General features: G+C 37.8%; 2 protein-coding genes across 2 annotated transcripts; both read left to right on the plus strand.

The window, feature by feature from the left end:
• Window positions 1-10497: 10497 nt before the first annotated feature.
• Window positions 10498-11286, plus strand: LOC110114851 (cysteine-rich repeat secretory protein 55-like). The gene has a single exon (XM_020847876.2). It carries the CDS (start codon window positions 10498-10500, stop codon window positions 11284-11286), a length of 789 nt encoding a protein of 262 aa, XP_020703535.2.
• Window positions 11287-16034: 4748 nt separating this feature from the next.
• Window positions 16035-17353, plus strand: LOC110114855 (acidic endochitinase-like). The gene has a single exon (XM_020847878.2). The coding sequence runs from the start codon at window positions 16425-16427 to the stop codon at window positions 17304-17306; it is 882 nt and encodes a 293-aa protein (XP_020703537.1). The 5' UTR covers window positions 16035-16424; the 3' UTR covers window positions 17307-17353.
• The last annotated feature ends 4109 nt before the right edge of the window (window positions 17354-21462 follow it).

Here is a 21462-nt window from a genome sequence, read left to right on the forward strand (position 1 = left end):
CTCGAGAGGTATGCCTCCTACGAAAAAGGGGGATTTCAAGCAAAAGTTTAAATTAAGAAAAGATCAAAGTTTATTTTAATGATCTAGAGAGTTAACAACTATTATCTAATGATTTTTTTCAAAGAGGTTGTTGGTTAAAAAGGTTAAATATAACATTATCTTGATCAGACATGAATCTCGAGGCATATCCATACAAGAAACTCCCAAAATTAAAATAATAATCATCCAAGCTCTGATTTCAACAAACTTATATTTGAATTAACATCTCAATAAGATGAACCCAACTACACCAAAACCGGTCCAATCTGAATCCAAACGAGCCCAAATCAAAGGTCTAAGGCATATTTGAAAGGTTCAAGGCATTAATTGAATAACCAAATAATCGTCGAATATGGCATGTTATAATCAAATCGAGCAGCTCGACGAGACAATTCCAATGAGGGAATAAAAGCCATGCCACTCTAAAAAAACTATAAATATGTCCCTATTCTTCACATAAGGGGAGGGGAAGGAGAGGGAAGAAAAAAAAAGGAGAAAACTTGTAAAGTTCCCTTGTTGTCGTTTACTGCCGAATTTCTTCTCTGTCGCTTGACTTATGTCTGTTTGTGGACCATTGCTAATGTTCTTCTTCACGGCCAATGTTCTACTCCATCGCCAACGTTCATTCTTCCCAACCACCAAGGTTCTTCTGAAATACCAACGTTCTTCCCAACTATTGGATTTCTTCTTCATTGTCGACGTTCTTCTTGACCATCCTGAAGTTTTTCTTAATCATCCATCGTTTAAGTTCTTCTTGACTATCACTAGACTTTTACACTAAAAATAGCTGTTTGAAGATTGATAGAATTTTTCAATACATTGTATACTTCCAGTCATTGGATTGGAATACGAACTTACTTTTGTAATCTATTCAAATTTTAGTGAAATAATTTCAACTGGGCAAATCATAGTGATTTTGTCCTTTCTAAGGATTTTCCACATAAAAATCATGGTGTTTTCTTTTTCATCTGTTTGAGTGCAAAACTTTCGTGTATTGCTAAGACGTATATTCTTCTCACTCTACTGCTGCGAATTTCTCAATCCACAACAGTGAATAATATTGGCATGAGATCATTAAAAACATTGGTTAAATGGTGTTAATTATTTTTTCAAAAATACTTGCCTAAATGAGACATTGCTTTATAGTATTATTCTATTTAATTTTATGTTAAAATAAATTATCAAATATTGCATAAAGAGCATATGAAAATAAAAGAAAATGATTTCCATAAGGAGCGATGTTTGTAGGATGAAAATATTAACAAATAACTTGTAAGAATTTATTTATGAAACTTAACCTCAAATTGCCATAAATATTTACACTTGCATAATCACAATTGTTGAGATTCCAACCACCACATTTAAAAAAAATAATAATAAAAAAAACCACCACATTTATAAGAATTAAACATTTACATAAAAAATGTGATTTTTGAAGTATAAAAAATTTGCAAGCTTAAAATGCATAAATAAATCATGAATAAATATCAATTAAATTAATAATATCTCATTAATAAGCTCACTTAAATATGAGCTTAATTTATGGAAAAATCAATTCTATCATTTAAATTGAGTTTTTTTTTTTTTTAAATAAAAATATAACTCTTCCATTGCTTTTACCTCATTGATCGCTAACAGCATCATTGCTTTCTGGTGTAAAAACCCAAAACGAAGAACCAGAACCAGGACTAACGGGAAGAGCATAGAGCAATAGAACAGTAAACTTCAATAGAGAGTATATTCATCATCTGTTTTCTTCCTTAGCATTCCTTAGTATATCATAAACTAACTATACTGAAATAAGTAAAAGATACTAAAGGTACTTTAGAAGGATATGTAATAGCAGAAGAAAATAAAAGTAAAGTGCAGGTCCCAGAGGACATGGAGTGTGCCACTCTGGTTAAAGTGAGCCGCGAGGGTGTTGTAGTTAAGATGGTCCACATCAGGTCTCCCCTGCTTCAGAAGAGGTCGACTCGGATCCGGCTAAGGAGGTGGGACTGTTGTCCGGGGGGTGGAATGCATATAAATCTGAAATGTTGAAGGTCCTGGACGTCTGGACATCCGCAGGAAGGTCGACAATATACGCATTGTCGTTGATACGTCTAGAAATGGGGAAAGGACCCAACTTTTTGGGACTGAGTTTGGAGTACGTTCCCGGTGAGAATCTTTCCTTGCGCATGCGAATCATGACTAGATCACCCGGTTGGAACACCTTGGATCGCCTCCTGAGGTCCGCCACTTGCTTGTACTTTGCATTAGATTCCTCCAGTGTGTTCTTGACTTCAGCTAACATGTCTGAAAACTGAGCTGCAGATTGCGCTGCCGCCGTGCTGCGACACTTAGGAAGTACTGCAAGGTCCAATAGATGATTAGGCATTTTTGTATAAACAATGCTGAAGGGGCACTTACCGGTAGAACGGTTCGGCATAGAATTAAAAGCAAATTCCGCTTGACAGAGTGAGTCCGCCCACTGTTTTGGACGGTTTTGAACAAGACAACGAAGCATGTTGCCTAAAGTGCGATTAACAACTTCTGTTTGGCCGTCGGTTTGTGGATGGTAAGCGGAACTTAACTTCAAATCAGTGTGGAATCTCTTCCAGAGCTCTCGCCAGAAATGGCTGACAAATTTGACATCGCGGTCGGAAGTGATGCTGCGTGGCAAGCCATGAAGGCGGACAACCTCCTTGAAAAATAGGCGGGAGACATTAAGTGCATCGAATGTCTTTTTGCAAGGCACAAAATGTGCCATTTTGGAGAAGCGGTCCACTATCACCATGATAGAATCCCACCCTTGTTTAGTTCGGGGAAGCCCAAGAACAAAATCAATGCTTACATCTTCCCATATTGAATCCGGGACAGGCAAAGGCATGTATAGACCCGCTGGTTTGTCATTGTTTTTATACATTTGGCACACCGAGCATCTTTCCACAAAACGAATCACGTCCCGTCGCATGTGTGGCCAAAAGAAGCGTGACTGGAGCTGAGTAAATGTTTTATCTCTACCCGTGTGAGCTGCCAAACCTCCCAAATGTACTTCTTGGATTAAAAATTGGCGCCAAGAGGATTGAGGAACACACAAGCAATTTCCTTTAAACAAGAATCCATGCTTGAGAGAGTAGTCAGCCACAGGATGTCCTTTGGAGCAACGTTCCCAAGGGGTAGCAAAATCTGCATCAGATTCATATAAGTGAATCATTTCTTGGAGGCCGGTAACTTCTGTCTGTAACTGCGTGAGAAGGGCTGCCCGTCGGCTTAGAGCATCAGCTACACGGTTTAGTTTGCCAGCTTTGTGACGTAAAACGAAGCTGAATTTCTGAAGAAAGACGATCCATCTAGCATGCATACGGTTAACAGATTTCTGGGTCTGAAGATATTGGAGGGCTTGATTATCACTGCACAATACAAAATCCTGATGAAGGAGATAATGCTCCCATTGCTTAAGGGCTCGCACCACAGCGTACAACTCCTGCTCATATACCGACCATTTTTGACGGGATGGACTGAGCTTCTCGCTGAAAAATTCCACGGGGCGCTCGTCTTGAGAAAGAACAGCTCCTATTCCAATGGAGGAAGCGTCGGTATCGACGGCGAAAGGCTTGTCGAAGTTTGGAAGAGCCAAGACAGGAGCGGAGCTGATGGCCCCTTTGATAGTATCAAAACTAGCTTGTTGGCTTGCTGACCACGTGAACGACGTGGATTTTAAACACTCAGTAATTGGCGCCACGATAATGCTAAAGCCCCGTATGAACTTGCGATAGAAGTTGGCCAACCCGATAAAACTTCGCACTTCAGAAAGGGATGAGGGAACAGGCCAATCCATAATAGCAGAGACCTTTTTTTGATCCATCTGGATGCCTTCTTGTGAAATGATAAAGCCCAAGAAAGCTACCTTAAGCACAGCAATCTCACATTTAGGTAGATTCAGATACAGCTTGTTGGAGCGAAGTGTTTGAAAGATTTGAGTGAGATGTCGAATGTGGTCTTCCAGGGAGCGGCTGAAGACGAGTATATCGTCAAAGTAAGACACACAAAATTTTCCCAGAAAAGGTTTGAGCATCTCGTTCATAAGCCTCAAAAATGTAGCAGGGGCATTACACAGGCCAAAGGGCATGACCCTCCATTCATATAGACCTTCTTTGGTGTTGAACGCCGTCTTCCATTCGTCTCCGGGCCTGATTCGAATCTGGTGGTACCCGCTCCTCAGATCGAGTTTGGAGAATACCGCAGCCCCTTCTAACTTATCCAGCAAATCTGTAATCCTTGGAACAGGAAAACGGTATTTTATAGTTATTTTATTGATGGCCCTGCTGTCTATACACATCCGCCATTTTCCATCTTTCTTTGGGACAATCAAAGCAGGTACGGCGCAGGGACTAAGGCTAGGCTGTATTAGTTGCTTTTGTAACAGATCGTCCACAATTTCTTGTAATATAGCCTGCTCCCGAGGTGTCATTCGGTAATGAGGTAAATGAGGAATGGTAGCTCCCGGAACGAAATCTATTTGATGCTGAACCGATCGAAGAGGAGGTAGATGAGGCGGTAATTCAGGAGGGCAGACATCCGCAAATTCCACTAAAATATTCCGTATGGCTTCATGTTGAGTTGTGGCTTCATGTACCTCACTTTGTTGGGAAACAATTAAAGCCAAGACAAAGGGTGCTTGCTCACAAGACTGCAGTAAGGTTTTATTAGAAATAACGTAAACGGCTTGCTTACCTTTGTCATTTTTCAAGGTAGCTTGAGCAGAATGAGGTAGAAGCCGCAGTTTGTGTCCCTTCCACTCGAGAGAATAAATGTTGGATCGGCCATCATGAACGACGCCCGCATCGAATTGCCACGGACGACCCAAAATGAGATGACATACATCCATGTCAACTATGTCGCAACTCACTTCGCAAGCGTAATTTTTACCGATGGAGAAGGTCACGCGGCACATATCTGCCACTACAATGTCGATGCCACGTTTTACCCAACTGATTTTGTAAGGACTAGGATTTTTTACTGTAGGTAGCTGCAAGGCCTGAACGACCGATTTTGAAATTATATTTTCTGTGCACCCACTATCAATTAGTAATTCACAAACTTTCTCGTTGATGGTACATCGGGTTCTAAACAGGGAGTTCCGTTGGGATGCCACTGGCTGTCGTGGAGCTAGAAGTAGTCTTTCCAATATGCAAACAACAGGTTCTCCCTCGTCTCCAAGTACATCTTCTACTTCCAATTCCGCTGCTTGGTTCAGTCTAGACTCTTCATCAAAATCATCTCCCTCTAATAGCTGTAACTGCTGTCGACTAGGACATTCGTTGGATTTATGGCCGGGTTGAAAGCACCTGAAGCACTTCAATGTGGTGGGCTTTGAGTAAGGGTTGTCCTTGGGTTGAAACTTGACCTTGTTAGGAAGCTTAGTGTCAGAGGAACCTTGACCAGATGGCTGTTGCGGAGTCTGAGTCGACGTTTTGGACGTCGTCGGCAGCGACTTTGTGTGTTCAACTGTGGCTTCACTGTACTGTCGTCGATTGGAGTAGCTGCGGGTGTGTCGCTGCAGTTGGGATTCCGCCTTTAAAGCAAAATTAATTGCCTGTGAAAGTGACCATATGGAGTTCAATTCAAGTTTGTCTTGGATTGCCTCTTTAAGGCCTCCAATATACCTAGCCACGAGCTGGTTTTCTGATTCATTTAAGTTGTTGCGGGCGCTTAATCGATGAAACTCCTCTGTGTAATCATTTACTGTTCGATTACTTTGTGAGCAATGTTGGTATTTTTGATACAAAATCTGTTCAAAGTCGGTAGGTAGGAAGTGGCCACGGAGGAGTTGTTTCATTCTAAGCCAGCTGCGGACTTGTCCCTTGCCTTCCCGGCGCCGTGACTGCATTAATTGCATCCACCAAGCACTTGCGCCTCCTCTCAAATGGCAAGCTACATACTTCACTTTCTTCTCTTCAGGAATTTCCATGTACTCAAAGAATGTCTCTACCGACCTTTCCCAATCAAGATAGTCTTCTATGTGAAGACGGCCATCAAAATACGGGAGATCAAGCTTCACACGAAACTCTCCAGGACCTCTGCAGCGGTGATCCAAACGTCGCTGGCGTCTGTGACATTGTGGTGGACCTTCATCAAAAGAGTCTGAGCCATCTCGATGTATTCCCATAGCTATCTCCTCCTCCGAATCTGACTCGTCGGCAAGAGGTTGTACCGGACGAATTCGCTCCCGTCCCGCGCCTATATGATGTTGAGGTACCGGTATGGTTGCCGGCACCGGATGTCGGTCGGCATGGATTATGCCTACCGACGTCTTCAACTGCGCCATGTCGTTCCGCATCTCCGTAGAGAACCGAACAAACTCGGCCGTCAGTTCTTCAAGTTGCCGAGTGATGCTAGCCTGAGCAGCCCACAGAGCCTCAGAGTTCTGATCGCCGTCAAGAACCCGCCTAGAACTTCCTTCAGCCATAGCTCTGATACCAATATGGTGTAAAAACCCAAAACGAAGAACCAGAACCAGGACTAACGGGAAGAGCAGAGAGCAATAGAACAGTAAACTTCAATAGAGAGTATATTCATCATCTGTTTTCTTCCTTAGCATTCCTTAGTATATCATAAACTAACTATACTGAAATAAGTAAAAGATACTAAAGGTACTTTAGAAGGATATGTAATAGCAGAAGAAAATAAAAGTAAAGTGCAGGTCCCAGAGGACGTGGAGTGTGCCACTCTGGTTAAAGTGAGCCGCAAGGGTGTTGTAGTTAAGATGGTCCACATCACTTTCCCTTCAGCTTGCTCGCCACTGCACCTTCACACTTTTCTGCACTATTCATTTCTCCCACAGCTTGCTAATAGCACTGTTCAGATTTCATTTGAGACAACTTTCGTACTGCTCTATAAAACGGTTTTTTAGTATAAAAATTTTAAATTTAAGAAATTTTTGTACTAGAAAATTGTTTTAGAAAGCAAGAAGAAAGTCAAACAAGACAGCTTTTTTTTAAAACCGCTTTCTAGTACAAAAAATTTTTAAATTAAAAAAATTTATACGAGAAAATCGTTTTAGGAAGCAACACGAAAGCTGTCCCAAATGAAGCCTCAATCTACTCTACTTTCCACCCGCTTCATCTTCACACCACTTGCATCTCTCTCTCTCTCTCTCTCTCTCTCTCTCTCTCTCTCTCTCTCTCTCTCTCATGTATCCAAATACATGATACATAATTCTCCTTAAAAATTGCCCAAAATCAGTAGGACAACACGAGCTAGTTGGGTGTTGATTTTGACTATTTTGATTGCTTGCATGGTGGCAAAGAAGGAGCCTAATACTATCAAACATCTAAGAAATAAAATCTTCAAATTCATGAAAGATAACCAATATGCTTGTTCATAAATGATAAATTATGGCTTCATTTGAATTCCACTCTTCATACCTACTGGATTTTAAATTTCAGAAGACAGTTTTGGCTTCCAAGCATCTATAGAAAATCAAATGTATTCAGTTTTGCCAACAAACTTTAAGAGATCAAATACATGAGAACAACATGAAAGGGCTTTGTTAATTACCGGTCTGGCATAATGACTATTACTTCGAATAAGTTAACTCCAAACGTTCCTTGAGGTAATCGCCACCGCGGATAGGAGGAAATCTGCAGGGAAAGAAGCATTAGCAGATAATAGAGTGCACTGATACACTTGAAATTTTAGAAAATTGAAAATATATTTAAACAATCTCTGACAAAACAATGAATTTTTATGCAGAAATTAGTTGATCAAGTATTTTTCCCTTGTAAATTGTTTAGGGTTCTGACCAAGAACTTAATTCAACAATCTACAGAATCCAAGGGCTACAGCTGTTGATTTCGTAGAAGAACACGCTTTACATCCATTTTAAAGACAAAATTCTCCCCATCAATCTCCCCAAGCTATAGGTAATTAATGGCTTCAACAAAGGGAGAAATGGAGATAAAAGTTGTGGTTTTTTTAATGAAAATAAATTAAATCATAAATTATGTGACTGAACTTATGACCTTCCAAAAATAATCTTTGCATTTAACTATTATTGAGCCTTGAATCCTTTTAATACAAAATTATGTTCATATGTCGTAAATAATTGAATGAATATTCTAAGAAAAAAATTATGAATTGGAGTAATTATTGTTCGAAGGAAAAATTATTTGTGGGGATGTCCTTAGAAAATGATCAATATCGGGCTTTAATTAGAGCCCTTAGATTTATCTAATTAAAGGAGTATACTGTTAAAAATGTTTAGCTGTTTAACAAAAAAAGGGCTGCCTGCTGATGTGGTGAGAAACATGAAGAAGCAAGTTGAAGAAAAACTAAACAGCTCTTGGAGATCCAAAACAATCAAACTGTTATAAATTTCAAAAATATTCATTCACTCTTTCTTCTTACAACTGACATGTTTATAAGCTACTAAGAAAAAGCCTAGAGAAATCAAGAGCATTCTAGAATCCTATAATAAATTTATAACAAACTAATTAACATATATCTAAGGAACCATTTAACTAAGACTAAGATGCTCTGCATCATCCGCTATCTATAACGTAGTGCAGTTAGCCGTGCACATCATCTCAACTATAGGAAAGTAACTTTTCAAGAGGGTTTTTAATCATCCCATCACAATTGGTCAGACCCTAGAGTGTGCCATCCCCACAAATCAAACTCACTCACCTAAAAAAAAAAAACTCACTCACCTCTCACTCCAAACCCCAGAGTTTGTCACTCCTAGGTAATCCAAAGCTCTAACATAGGTCATCGATGAGTCATTCAAGATGTTTGCCAGTTACAACCTTCTCGGTTTAGCACTCACCAGAAGATTTGCCTATAGCAACTTGTCCTTGTTTGCTTGGCACAACGTTGCCCTAGCTAGACAAATAACATATTTATATATTTTTTTTATTGATATAGCCTTTCTAGTAGCACTTTGATTCCTAAAAAAGTGAAGATAAACATTTTGAATTTTTTCATATTTTTACTATAGATATTTGAACTAGTAGATTTTTTCCTACAGAATTTTTGCTCTCTTTGTCTCCATTCTCACACAAATTCTCAAGTTATACCTTCGAAGCTTGCTTGGTAATAAAGTCTTGTGTTATCTATGAACAAATTTAAATCTAACGTTATACATATGATTATTTGATAATTCGCTTGTAAGAAGATCGAGGTGGCTTCCGTAATAAGAAATAGTCGAATTAATCTATCAACTTGGATATTGAGAAATAATTTAAAATGATACTGCTTTCATAAAGAAAACTGTACTAATTAACAATTAAGAATGCTTTCAGTCATTATATTTTTAACAAATCGATATTTATTTCTTGATTGCCAAGGAATTGAATTATGTATAGTATTTCTTATTAAAATTATAAAATATTCAAATATCAAATCATCATTTAAGATTTTGATTTTGATTTTTTTTTTTTTGCGAGACAATAAAAATATTCGTTTGTTGAAATTTATCATATTTCTAATATTAAATATTTGATACAGAATATAACATTCTGAAAAGTAATATTTATATTACGGTAAGATTTTTTTTTTTTTTTTTTTTGATTTTTTTTTTTTTTATATATATAAGGCGGCAGTAAAACACCTATTGTTTACTCATACTAGTTTGGCCTTTTTACTTAAAACTTTCGAAAGACATCACACATATGTAAAATATGCCAATTAAAATTGAACGCAAAACAAATGGTCTTACGTTGTTTTAAGCTATAGCCAGGTATGCATTTGACTCAGCTTTAGTTTGGGAGAGTTTTTTTTTGCTTTCTAAAATAATTTTTTAGTAAAAAAATCTTTTGAATTAGAAACTTTTGTTGCAACAAAAAATTATCCCAAACAAAATCTCAATCAAATCATGGCATTTGTCAGCTTCTTTTATTTTCTTTAGCCATCACCTGTATTTATATTCATTAAATTAAAGCAAAAAAGAGATTACCAATTCCATATTTCCATGCATTGGCATTTCCGCCAGCAAGCAACAATCAGCAGTCATTATTAATTTAGAATAAAAAATATAAAGCCTTACAATGATTCAAATCATTTGAATGACCATACATACATGTTGATCATATAAATATATTAATTTTATTTGAAAGTTTCAGACCACTGCATGCTAATTAATGAAAAAAATTTTGTCGCATCGGATCATAAATTTACTTAAAAGAGAAGATATTACAAATTAAGATGATAATTTTTTTGCCGGCCTAGCTATGCCTTTGACTTAAACAAATGATCAGATTAACAATGCAGGTCATGCCAGCCTTTGGATACAATTATTCGTTGACCGAGTAAAATCCCAAATGTGCGTGCGCGAAGGCCGTTTCTTCCCTGATCTACTTACTACTATTTATGTACATGTAAGATAAGAAGAAAGAAAGAGCAAGCTACTACAGATATCAGAAGGCACAAAGAAGCTAGCTCAATTAAGACTGCTTGACTATTTGGTGGCAAATGGCAATGGCGGCGTTCTCAAGCCACCAGCTCTTCTTCTTCCGCCTCTTCCTGGCCCTGATCCTCCCCATCGCCACCCGCGGCTCGGAATCAATACTCTACCAACAATGCGAGAAAAACTTCACCAAAAATGAAAAGTTGCAGGACAATATCAACAACGTCCTTCTCGACATGGTCGCCCAGAGTTCTCTTCAAGGCTACGCGATCTCCTCCTACGCCAATAATACCTGCGAATCTGTCTATGGCGTCACACGATGTGAACCAGACATGAGCGTGGAAGAATGCTCTGCTTGCATCACCGGCGCAGCTCAGAAGATCCGAACCTCCTGCCCTGATTCGGCCGAGTCTCACATTTGGTATGAAAATTGCTTCCTTCACTACGACACCACCAACTTCATCGGCAAGGCGGACAAAAGGTACGGCTCTGTGTGGTTTTCGTTTTACGCTGCTGCAAATCCCAAGGCATTTGAACAAGCACTAGGTGAGCTAATGGGGGAGGTGATTGCGGAGACGGTGCAAGGGAGGAAGAAGTTTGGTTACGGGGAGAATTATGCGAACGAAATTAAGCTGACCGTGTATGGAATGGCACAGTGCACGCGGGACCTTGGGGAGAGGGAGTGCAACGAGTGCCTGGAAGAAGGGTTGGAAATTATGACAGATTTGTGCAGAGAGCAGGTGGGTTGCCGTTTCTTCGGTAGCAGCTGTGCGATAAGGTACGAGATCTACAAGTTCTCCTCCTTCACTTCTACGGATGATGGTGCTGCTGCGCCTGCTCCATCTCCTTCGATAATCTAAATCAGCTATTATATGCGATCGATTGATGTCATGATGTGTGTGTTTGTCTCTTAATTAAGTAGTCGTTTGTGATCGATCTGCGTCATGTTTCAGTACTGTTTCCACCATTAAATTGTTCTCTCATTCTGTTTTGAATATATTAGTTCGATCACTTTGTTTGATTTAATATGATTGTTTCTCATGTTTTCATTCGGTATTAATGACGTAACGTTTGGAAGAAATTCAAATTTTATCTCGTTGATGTTTTTGTACTGTTTTTGCAAGATTACACTCACAGATTTATATTAATTATGTGGACGAGAAATTATTCTGTGCGGAGATCGGACGCAGAGCTCCGTCCGAAAACCAACTAGAATGTGTCACTTCAGCAATACAGATACCGAGCGGTACCGAGCAGTACCGAGCAAGTGGTGACATGACACATTCTGATTAGTCTCAAAACGACATTTGGCATCCGCACAAAATAATTTCTCTGCATGGACGCCTTCTTTTAATTTTTCATTTGCAAACTGTATGATTTTGCAGCTGGTGATGTCCGATTCTGGTGTTTTAGAAAAAATAAAAAATGATAAGGTTCATCAAAGATATATATAAAATTTTCTGTCTGAAATTATATATCTTTTTGTTGTTTCTATCGTTCTGGGCCGAGCTCAACAGCCAATTCAGCTTACGCTATTATGAAGATATGAAGCTTTGAGCTAAAATTAAAATAAATTAAAACCATCAATTATCTTCAATCTAATAATATATTTAATTAATTTTAAGCTAAATAATTAAAAAAGAAGTATCATAAATTCATTAAGAAAAATTGAGGAAAAATAAACCAAATTGTGAGATTTACAAATTTAATGCAATTAAAATTTACAAATTTGTCAATAATAGCCATAAATTATCTAAAATATATCCCATAATAAAAAAAATTATTATTACCACTAACTATTGATTCGAGTTAAGAAATAAAAGAACTATGATTTAATATTGTAATAAATGATTATTTAACAGTAATACCATAAAATTTGTAAAGCAGATAGACAAAATCGACTTTCTTTTTTCTTAATTTAATTTTTAAAGAATCATTACACTTTTTTTTATTATAGGTATTTTAGATTTTTTTAAAAAAGCTCATTATTTTCATACAAAAGAAAATAATGAATTTATTAATAATTCATTAAGCATAACAATATATTGATATTAATCCCAGTAACTTTTATCTTATGAATTAACTATTTTTTTTAACTCATTTTAGATTTTAAGTGTAACATTTTTATGTAATGTTTTTAATGAATAAAACTTTTGCATATTTAAATTGATTCTTCTTTCTTAAGAAAAATTGTGCTTCTCTCGATGTAAAATTAATATAAAAATGCTCTCAATTATTATATATTTTTTAAAAAATATATATTTTTGAAGCTTTTTTAAATCTTTATTTAACTTTTTTCTTAAGGAAAAATAGTATTTGATTAGATACATATGTTATGGAATTTAAAAAGGTTATTTTCTTCATTAAATATTTATGTAATGAATCATTTTTGGATTGTCGAGAAAATGAATTGCATGTATAATTTGAATATGGAAGTATTTAATTATCAATTAGTATTTTTATTAGGTAACAAACTTACAAATTCTCTTTCTTATATAGCTCATTTTAATTTATTGGTTGAAAATTTTGGTTATTAATAAAGAGATCTTTAGTTCGAATTTGTATAAATATTGTGTATGTGAATTTATCTTAATTGACCTAAATATTAAAAAAAATCAAACATGATGTACGTGTTTGGCATCGCAAGATGCGAACCAGACATGAGCAGGAAGCATGCGCTTTTTGCATTGACACCGGACAAGAGGGTCGATAGCTCCTCGTCGACGATCCGGTGATCGTGGCCGAGCACAATCCTTGGGGAAAGCATCTATCACATGAAATCAAATCTTAGGATATAGGATTCAAAGCAATGAGGAAACAAGGCTACAATTTATTATTCTTCAAAATCATGCCACTTACAATATTGTCTACATATTTATAGACAAATGTAGTAATATAATAGGCTACACCCAACATAGCCATACAAACTACCATATGAAATTACTATAGCCTGAAGTTAACAGGATTAAGCAGCTCAGCTCTGGAGTCATTTAGTACAGTAATACAAACTACCGAATGGCTCAAGCAAGCACTGGCAGAGCAAGAATTATTTATTTGCGATGGCACAAATTTCTAATTTGAAAAATACTATCAACTTTTTTCATTCGAGCTTGAAATTATCATTAGGGTTTTAACTTTTTGTTGGCTTAATTACATGGAATTGGAGATTTTAAAATAATTAAAAAAATAGATGAAATTTTTAATTAAAAAAACTACTTGATATATTCTCAAAAACTTATCTTGATTGGGCACGAATCTCGATGCAAAACCCAATCCGAAACTTCAGAAATTGACTCTGGATACATGCGAACTCGCAAATCGACGGGGGCGAGTGGCGACAACAAGACCTGTGCGAAGTTCTTGTGCGGACGGGCTGGCGGCGACAACTTGACGGGACCGCTCTCCGCTGCTGCTTTCTAAGTTCCTGTGCGAAGTTCTTGCCACGCCGCTGGTTTCTTCTCCTTCTGAGCTCTAATATTCTTCTCCTTCTGATTTCTGAAGCTGATTTTTTGATGTTATAGTTTAAGGCTTCAAGCACCGATCTTTAGTATCAATATTCATGTTTCAACCGTTAGCTAATACCTAATGGCAGGCATCATTTTCATCTTCATTAGATCAATATTCATTTAGAAAGATCCATTAGACTTGATCTTTAGATATTAAGGAAGGAACGTATATCTGTAGTGACTTGTGAAAACATAATTAATTTTTGAAGAAGAAATACAAATAGTAAGCTGTAAGCCCAGGCAAAATCCGAAAAGCAGGAAAATTTTCATGTCCTTCCAGACTTTAAGTTTCACCAACGTAGCATCAGCTACATATCTATTTGATTTTTTCAATTTATATATAAAAATAAGTTCGTTGAACTCAACTTGAATTCCAACTAGAGCAAAGCCAAAATCAAATGTCTGAAGTTTTAGTTGAGGTTGTCTGGGATGAATGACTGTTTACTTATGTTAAAAATGTAATCGTATGGGACTCTGGGATGAATGACTGTTTATTTACTTATGTTAAAAATGATATATTTAATAGTATTGACAATGACTTGATTGTACAACGATTTCAAAAAAATGAAGATTCGGCAGGAGAAATTATAGATGATAGTTGATAGATAAGAAGAATATCAAGATTTAGTTTTCTCAATTGTAAGTTTTTTTTTTATTTATCATATATTTTATCTTTTTATAATGAATCTAATGATTAAAAAAATTAAAAATCGACTATATCGATCCCAAGCCCGAATGAAAAAATTTGAGATTTTTTTTTTACTTTAATGATTTGTGCCCCCACACGAAAAAAATCCTGGCTCCGCCCCTGCTTTGAGTTATGCATAAAATGCATATCCAATATATTAGGTAAGTCCCGTCTTGCTTTAACTAACTTTGAGGCAAAACTCTTAAACTACTAGCACTAAGAGAAAGCCTTAAGATTAATAGCTAGCCTTGAAATATTTTAGGGGCTGCTAGCTTTGTGTGAGTGCTTTTATTAGCGAGGTAAGGAACTTCAAATTCTCTGAGCCATTAGATAACAAAGCTATCAACATAAGACTATGAGAGTTATAGGCTCATCCATCAAATGATGTTGAGGTAAACAGATGCATTGGCTGTAAAGTTCGATCAGACTCAAAATTTTGTAAAATAAAATATCATCAAAAAATAAAAAATGTGCATCTATGCCTTTTATCTATGATATGTCATACAAAAAATTATCTTGATTACAAATCTCGAGGCAAAATCAAGTTTGAAACATCCAAACTAAATCGGAGATCATTCAAACTTCGATTTCAGCAAACTTATGGGCAAACTAAATGACTCAGAATTACAAATGCAACGACACTAAATTCAACTCAATCTGAGCCCTAATGGATCCAAATCGAAGACCCGAAGTGCATTTGAAAAGTTCAAACCATAAATCGGATGACTAAACTATTTTCAAACTAATATGCTTATAGTTGAATCGAGCAGCTCGACGAGACAAATCCAACGAGTCCAAGATCCCCAAATTTTGATATCATTAAAATATTCAAATGCGCAATAAATAATTCACGATCAATAGAATCAACATCGACTGTCCATTCAAACAACTTCCAACTTCTCCATGATCTCCTTCGTATTTATTGGTCATATCACTGTCAAAATTTTTAAATTAACCCCTCATTTCGCATGGAATGGAACTCACATAAGGAAGAGAAGAAAGATAATGAACAGAAAGAAACTAAAGTTCTCTTGCCACCAGACTCCTCCTCGACTAGGATATAAGTGCATCATAATTTATATATGCAAACTTTCGTGTTATTCATTTGAAGATATTTGTCAAATAACTTTCCAATAGCAAAGATGATGTTTCTAGTTAGTAAAATGTCGTATTAATCGGATACAAGAAAATCTAAATGAGAACCACGAAAGACTCATGGACAATTATTTTAATGTATTCTAGCATTTCATATAAGATGGTAAACAAAAGTATTTTAATTTAGGGTCCCCTGAATAATTTTTTTGGCTCCGTCACTAATGACATGTCCTAATTCGCCTCAAAATAATCTCCGATGACCGCAAGTAATAATTTCAAAGCCACTAGCCCCAATGTTTGGGAGCCCGGCTGCCCGGGTCTGTTCCATCTTTAGGCCAAGTACGATTGAATACAGCTTTCAAGATTTGTCTGTGCAGTTAGCACCGGACAGATTATTAAAACCTCTAATTTGATCAAGAACAGCGAAAGAGTGCATAAATTCTAACAACGTACGCTGGTCGCCATATCCACACAAGTAGAAAAATCGATACTCGATAATAATCAACACATCCTATTTCACCGTGATCGGGGCGGCAAGTTCTATCTAATTTATAGTAGCTTGGAAAGCGGACGTACGCAGTGTTCGTCGTCGCTCCACCCAATGATGAGCACCTTGAAGATTTCTCTTTCTTTTGGCTGTATATAAAGGCCTTGCGATGCATTCTGCAATTACAAGTGAGCAACGTCGCAGCGAATTAGCAAGCCCAAAATGAAGGTCTTTTTCTCCTTCCTTCTCCTTATTACTGCCCTTAGCGCCACCTCCCGAGCCGGGAACATAGCCGTTTACTGGGGTCAATCGGACGACGAAGGATCCCTCGCCGATGCCTGTGCCACCGGAAACTATGCCTTCGCCATCGTATCCTTCCTCTGCGTCTTCGGAAACGGCCAGACTCCTGAGCTCAACCTCGCCGGTCACTGTGATCCCGCCTCCGGTGGCTGCACCGGCATAACGGATGACATCAATGCTTGCCAATCACAGGGCGTGCAGGTCCTCCTCTCCATCGGCGGAGGCGCTGGATCCTACATCCTCACCTCCGACGACGACGCACGCCAGGTGGCCGACTATATCTGGAACAACTACTTAGGCGGAGAGTCCTCGTCAAGACCCCTCGGCGACGCGGTGCTCGACGGAGTGGACTTCGACATTGAGGGAGGAAGCCCAGACCACTACGACGATCTCGCAAACTACCTCTCTTCCTACAGCAACCAAGGGAAGAAGGTATACCTGACGGCGGCGCCACAATGCCCTTATCCCGACGCTTGGGTTGGCAGAGCACTCGACACCGGCCTCTTCGATTACATTTGGGTTCAGTTCTACAACAACCCGCCGTGCCAGTTTTCGGATGGAGAGCCGAGCAACCTCCAGGACGCTTGGAACCAATGGACGACGGGGATAAAGGCGAACCAATTCTTCTTGGGTCTGCCGGCGGCGCCGGACGCGGCCGGGAGCGGGTTCATCCCGACTGATGAGCTGACTTCTCAGGTGCTTCCCGGCCTGAAAGGGTCGAGTAATTACGGAGGAGTGATGCTGTGGTCAAGGTACTATGATATCCAGACGGGGTATAGTCAAGCCATTCGATCTTCTGTTTGAAAAATGTCTACTTTACTGAAAGTGTTTGTGTGGGCGTTTTGTTTTGTTTGCTGCGTTGGTGAAAGTCTTCATTGTACTGCACAGATTCTGCAATATATGTATTGTTCGTAGTATATTAATACAATATTAATGTATTTTTTTTGGGGGAATTGAAATCACTCGTGCAAATAATAATAGTATATAAATGCTTTTAATATATATTAACATTTAAGATTTGAAATACAAATTTATTATAAATATCTAACAATTATATCTCATTTTCTTAGATTAAGTTATTCTTTATCATTATTATTTAAAATTTTCAGCTTTAATCATCTTATCATAATAATTACTTAAATTGGAGTTGTTTTCTTTGTTTCATATTTAATGAGTCGGCTTGAACTCATAGAATAATGATCAAGCTCGGGCTTAAACTCAATTGATTAATCAAATTCAAGCTCAAGCCTAAGGTGAGCCTAGCTCGGCTCGGCTTGGTGTACTTCTTTACACCCCTACTTTATGGTGTCCTCCATATTACATGAAAAATTATACTGACTACATAATTATTTTTTCAAAAAAAGAAAAAAATTATAAAAGAAGTGTGCTTAATTGATAAATAATGATATAGTTCTCTATGAACAATAAAATCATCATTAATTTTTCCATAAATTTACACTGAACTTGGGCTTCATTTGTGACAACTTTTTAGTATAAAATTTTTTAATTCAGTTTTTCTTTTACTTGGAAGTTATTTTAGAAAGAAACAAAAAATTTGTCTCAAACGAAGCCTAATGGCTTGTTTGGGACGGCTTGTTTACTGTTTATTAAAATAGTTATTTTTGTACGAAAATTAAAATTTTTATCTTAAAAAGTTATTTTAGGAAACAATAAGAAAGTCATCCCAAATGAAGTCTTAGTGACAAAATTATAATTAATGAGAAATAATAAAATAGTTTGGACTAGTACAAGTATTACATAATCTCCTTTGTTGATTTTTTATATTATTAGAATAATAATAATATTTCGAGCAATAATTAAATGATAAAAGAGATAATAACCACACCAAAGATTACAAAAACAGGAGACAGAAATTATTAAATTTAATATAATTAAGATTGTATTATTATTAAGTTATGATAATTAAGCATTAGTTAATTAATTAACCAGCTAATTGCTTCGCTCAGGTGAAAATATTCAATTAAATTTGAGTGAATTATAAAGTTGACCTGTCTTTTGAGTTGGAGGCGGAGGAATTACAATAATTTGGAGAGTTGGTGGAACTCCAACAGCGATTGTCGAAAGTCTGACGGCAGTTAGCAACCGGCCTGTAGTGTGGTGGAAGTCTAATAGGGATTGAGCAGACAAAGATCCATTCATGTAGAGAGTGGGAGTCTATTTATAGCTTTTTTGTGAGTGACACGCCGCATAAATATGGAGTAGATCCATGATAGATTTGGAGCGCTCCATCAGACGGCCCGTACAGATTCCCCATATCATAGAGTCTTTTTCAGCCGTTTAAGTGGCTTAATGGTGTTGAAATTGAGAAATCTTATGCTTGTTGGATTTGTCTCGTAAAGCCGCTCGATTCGGCTATAAGCATGACATATTTGGATATCATTTGACCATCCAATTAATGGTTTAAACCTTCCAAATATGCTTAGGTCCCTTGATGTAGTACCGGTTATAGGTTAAGTATTCAATAACAGGGGAACATCTTACAAACGGCTAACAAACTTTTATTCCCCACTACCTCACTTTCTGTTTTGATAGTTTGTTACTTTTTAGTACCTTTTTACTTATTAGCTAAAAGATGGAAATAGAAGAATTACATATAGGTGAAAGAAGAAGAGGGAGTCAGTTTTTTTGTTATCTTTACACAAGAGTTATTACTCAACAGAATACAGAGAATACAGAGGTATTTCTCTATCCCGTTGTTTTTCCTTTTGCTATGCTTGTTAACTTGTCTTCCAGGTTCCATCGGTCCTGTACTGATAATGTACATGACACGTCAGCATTAGAGTCTTTATTAATTCTTGTTCCTGTACTTACTTTTGGGTATGTTTCTCTATATATAGCAATAGACGTCCTGTAATACGTTGAGTCACTTCAATTCCATTTCTAGTTTTCCCTGCTCCTCTCTTCTTGCCCTTTCGTTATCATGGTATCAGAGCCACATCGGGCTTAGGTATCTCCGGTCATCTTCCTCATGGCCGATCAAGCCTCCACCGCCTCCAATCAAGAAACCTCAAAAATCTCTGCTTCTCTTGAAGATTTCGTGGTTCCCAACCCTCTCAAATTTCTCATCTCTAATCTGAAGAACCTTGTTCCCACCCTTCTTACCAACGACAACTACTCCATATGGCATCTTCAAATGCTTCAGCATTTCACGACTAACGGCTTTAGCGGTCATCTCACAGGCATCTCCACCTGTCCGCCAGCTTCATCAAAAAACGACCACAAGCTCTAGAAACTTATTGATAGAAATCTCATCTCGGCGCTTCTCTCCACCATATCTGCCTCGGTAATTCCTTATGTCATAAATCTTACCACGGCACATGAGATATGGCTGGCCCTTGAAACTAGGTTGCAACCAACAAACCGTTCTTGAGTTATCCAACTCAAGAACGAACTTCATCAAATTCAAATAAAGGAAAGATCGATGCAACAATACTTGACTCAAATCAAGAACCTCGTCGACAACATTGCAGCCGCGGGATCAACGCTCGACACCGAAGATATTATCTTATACATCTTGAACGGTCTTTTGTCTAGCTACAATTCCTTCAAAACGGCTATAAGAATGTCGTTGAATCTAATCTCTCTGGATGTTCTTTATTCGCTGCTATGCAGTGAAGAAATAAACATCAAGCAAGAACAGTCTCGCGAAATGCATTCGGTGTCTGAGAACATGGCTCTACTGACTGTTCGAAACAAATCCTCACTAGGTCGATTTAATCAATCCCAACAACGACAGTCTACTTCGCGTCCCAACCTTAACAATGACAATCAAGCTCCACAAAATAATGCATCTCAATCTCGACCGGTATGCCAGATCTGCGGAAAGACCGATCACACAGCTTTAAATTGTTGGCATAGATACAACCTTCAGTACGCACCATCGCTCAACAACTGCTTCAATCCGCTGGCTTTGCAACATGCAAACCTGCCTCCACTCCTATGTCCCTGAAGCGATCCTATAAGAAATCCACAAACACGCCATTCTCCGATCCGCATCTATACCGGAAACTCACAGGTTCGCTTCAATACTTGTCTATAACTAGACCCGATATTTCTTTCACTACTAATTATATATGTCAACGCATGCATCAACCGACTATCAACGACTTCCAAGTCCTCAAAATGCTACTTCGTTACATTCAAGGCACCACTCATCTAGGAATTCCTATTGAACCCGGCGATCTTCAACTTTGGGCATTCGCGGATGCGGACTGGGCGTCAGACAGTGCAGACCGACGGTCTATTTCAGGATATTGCACCTTCTTAGGAGCCACCATTATATCATGGTCAGCAAAAAACAGGCCACGGTCGCAAAATCATCAACCGAAGTGGAATATCGTTCCGTCTCAGCTGCCACTTCAGAAGTTCTATGGCTCAAACGGCTGTTAGCCGAACTACACATACCGCAAACATCTCCAACAACTATTTACTGCGATAATACATCCGCAATTGCTCTGGCTCACAATCCAGTTTTTCACGCCCGAACAAAGCATATAGAGATAGACTATCATTTTATCAGCAATCACATTAAGGCAGACGAACTCAATGATGCGGAGCACTTTAGTACCGAACCTCTATCTTGCTCATGCAGGATAAGTTATCTTACTGCTTTAGTTAGTTACAGTTTCTTCTCCACTTACTCTGATTATGCTACTTTTTATGCCTTAGTACAGGGTAGCACTTTTTAGTTGTTATTTCAGTTTTAGTAAAAGGCGTGTGGCCTTATAGTTGTCTTGGTTGTAAGTTTTGGACACTTTTTGATATTCCACATAAACGAATTGAGCTCCGCAGCTTGCGAAGCTTGCACTGTTCCATTGAATTCTCTGTTCTGCTTGTGCTTCTACCTTGATCCTACATCACTCAACATCTCTCACATTAGTTCGATCGATCAAGTCGTTGACATTCTGACTAAACCACTGCCTGAAGATCGGTTTCTTCT

The sequence above is a fragment of the Dendrobium catenatum genome, unplaced genomic scaffold (genome assembly GCF_001605985.2).
Source record: "Dendrobium catenatum unplaced genomic scaffold, ASM160598v2 fragScaff_scaffold_484, whole genome shotgun sequence".
Taxonomy (NCBI): Eukaryota; Viridiplantae; Streptophyta; class Magnoliopsida; order Asparagales; family Orchidaceae; genus Dendrobium; species Dendrobium catenatum.

Coding starts and splice junctions, on each gene's coding strand:
- LOC110114851 (XM_020847876.2), top strand. CDS start 10,498: ATGGCGGCGTTCTCAAGCCACCAGCTCTTCTTCTTCCGCCTCTTCCTG.
- LOC110114855 (XM_020847878.2), top strand. CDS start 16,425: ATGAAGGTCTTTTTCTCCTTCCTTCTCCTTATTACTGCCCTTAGCGCC.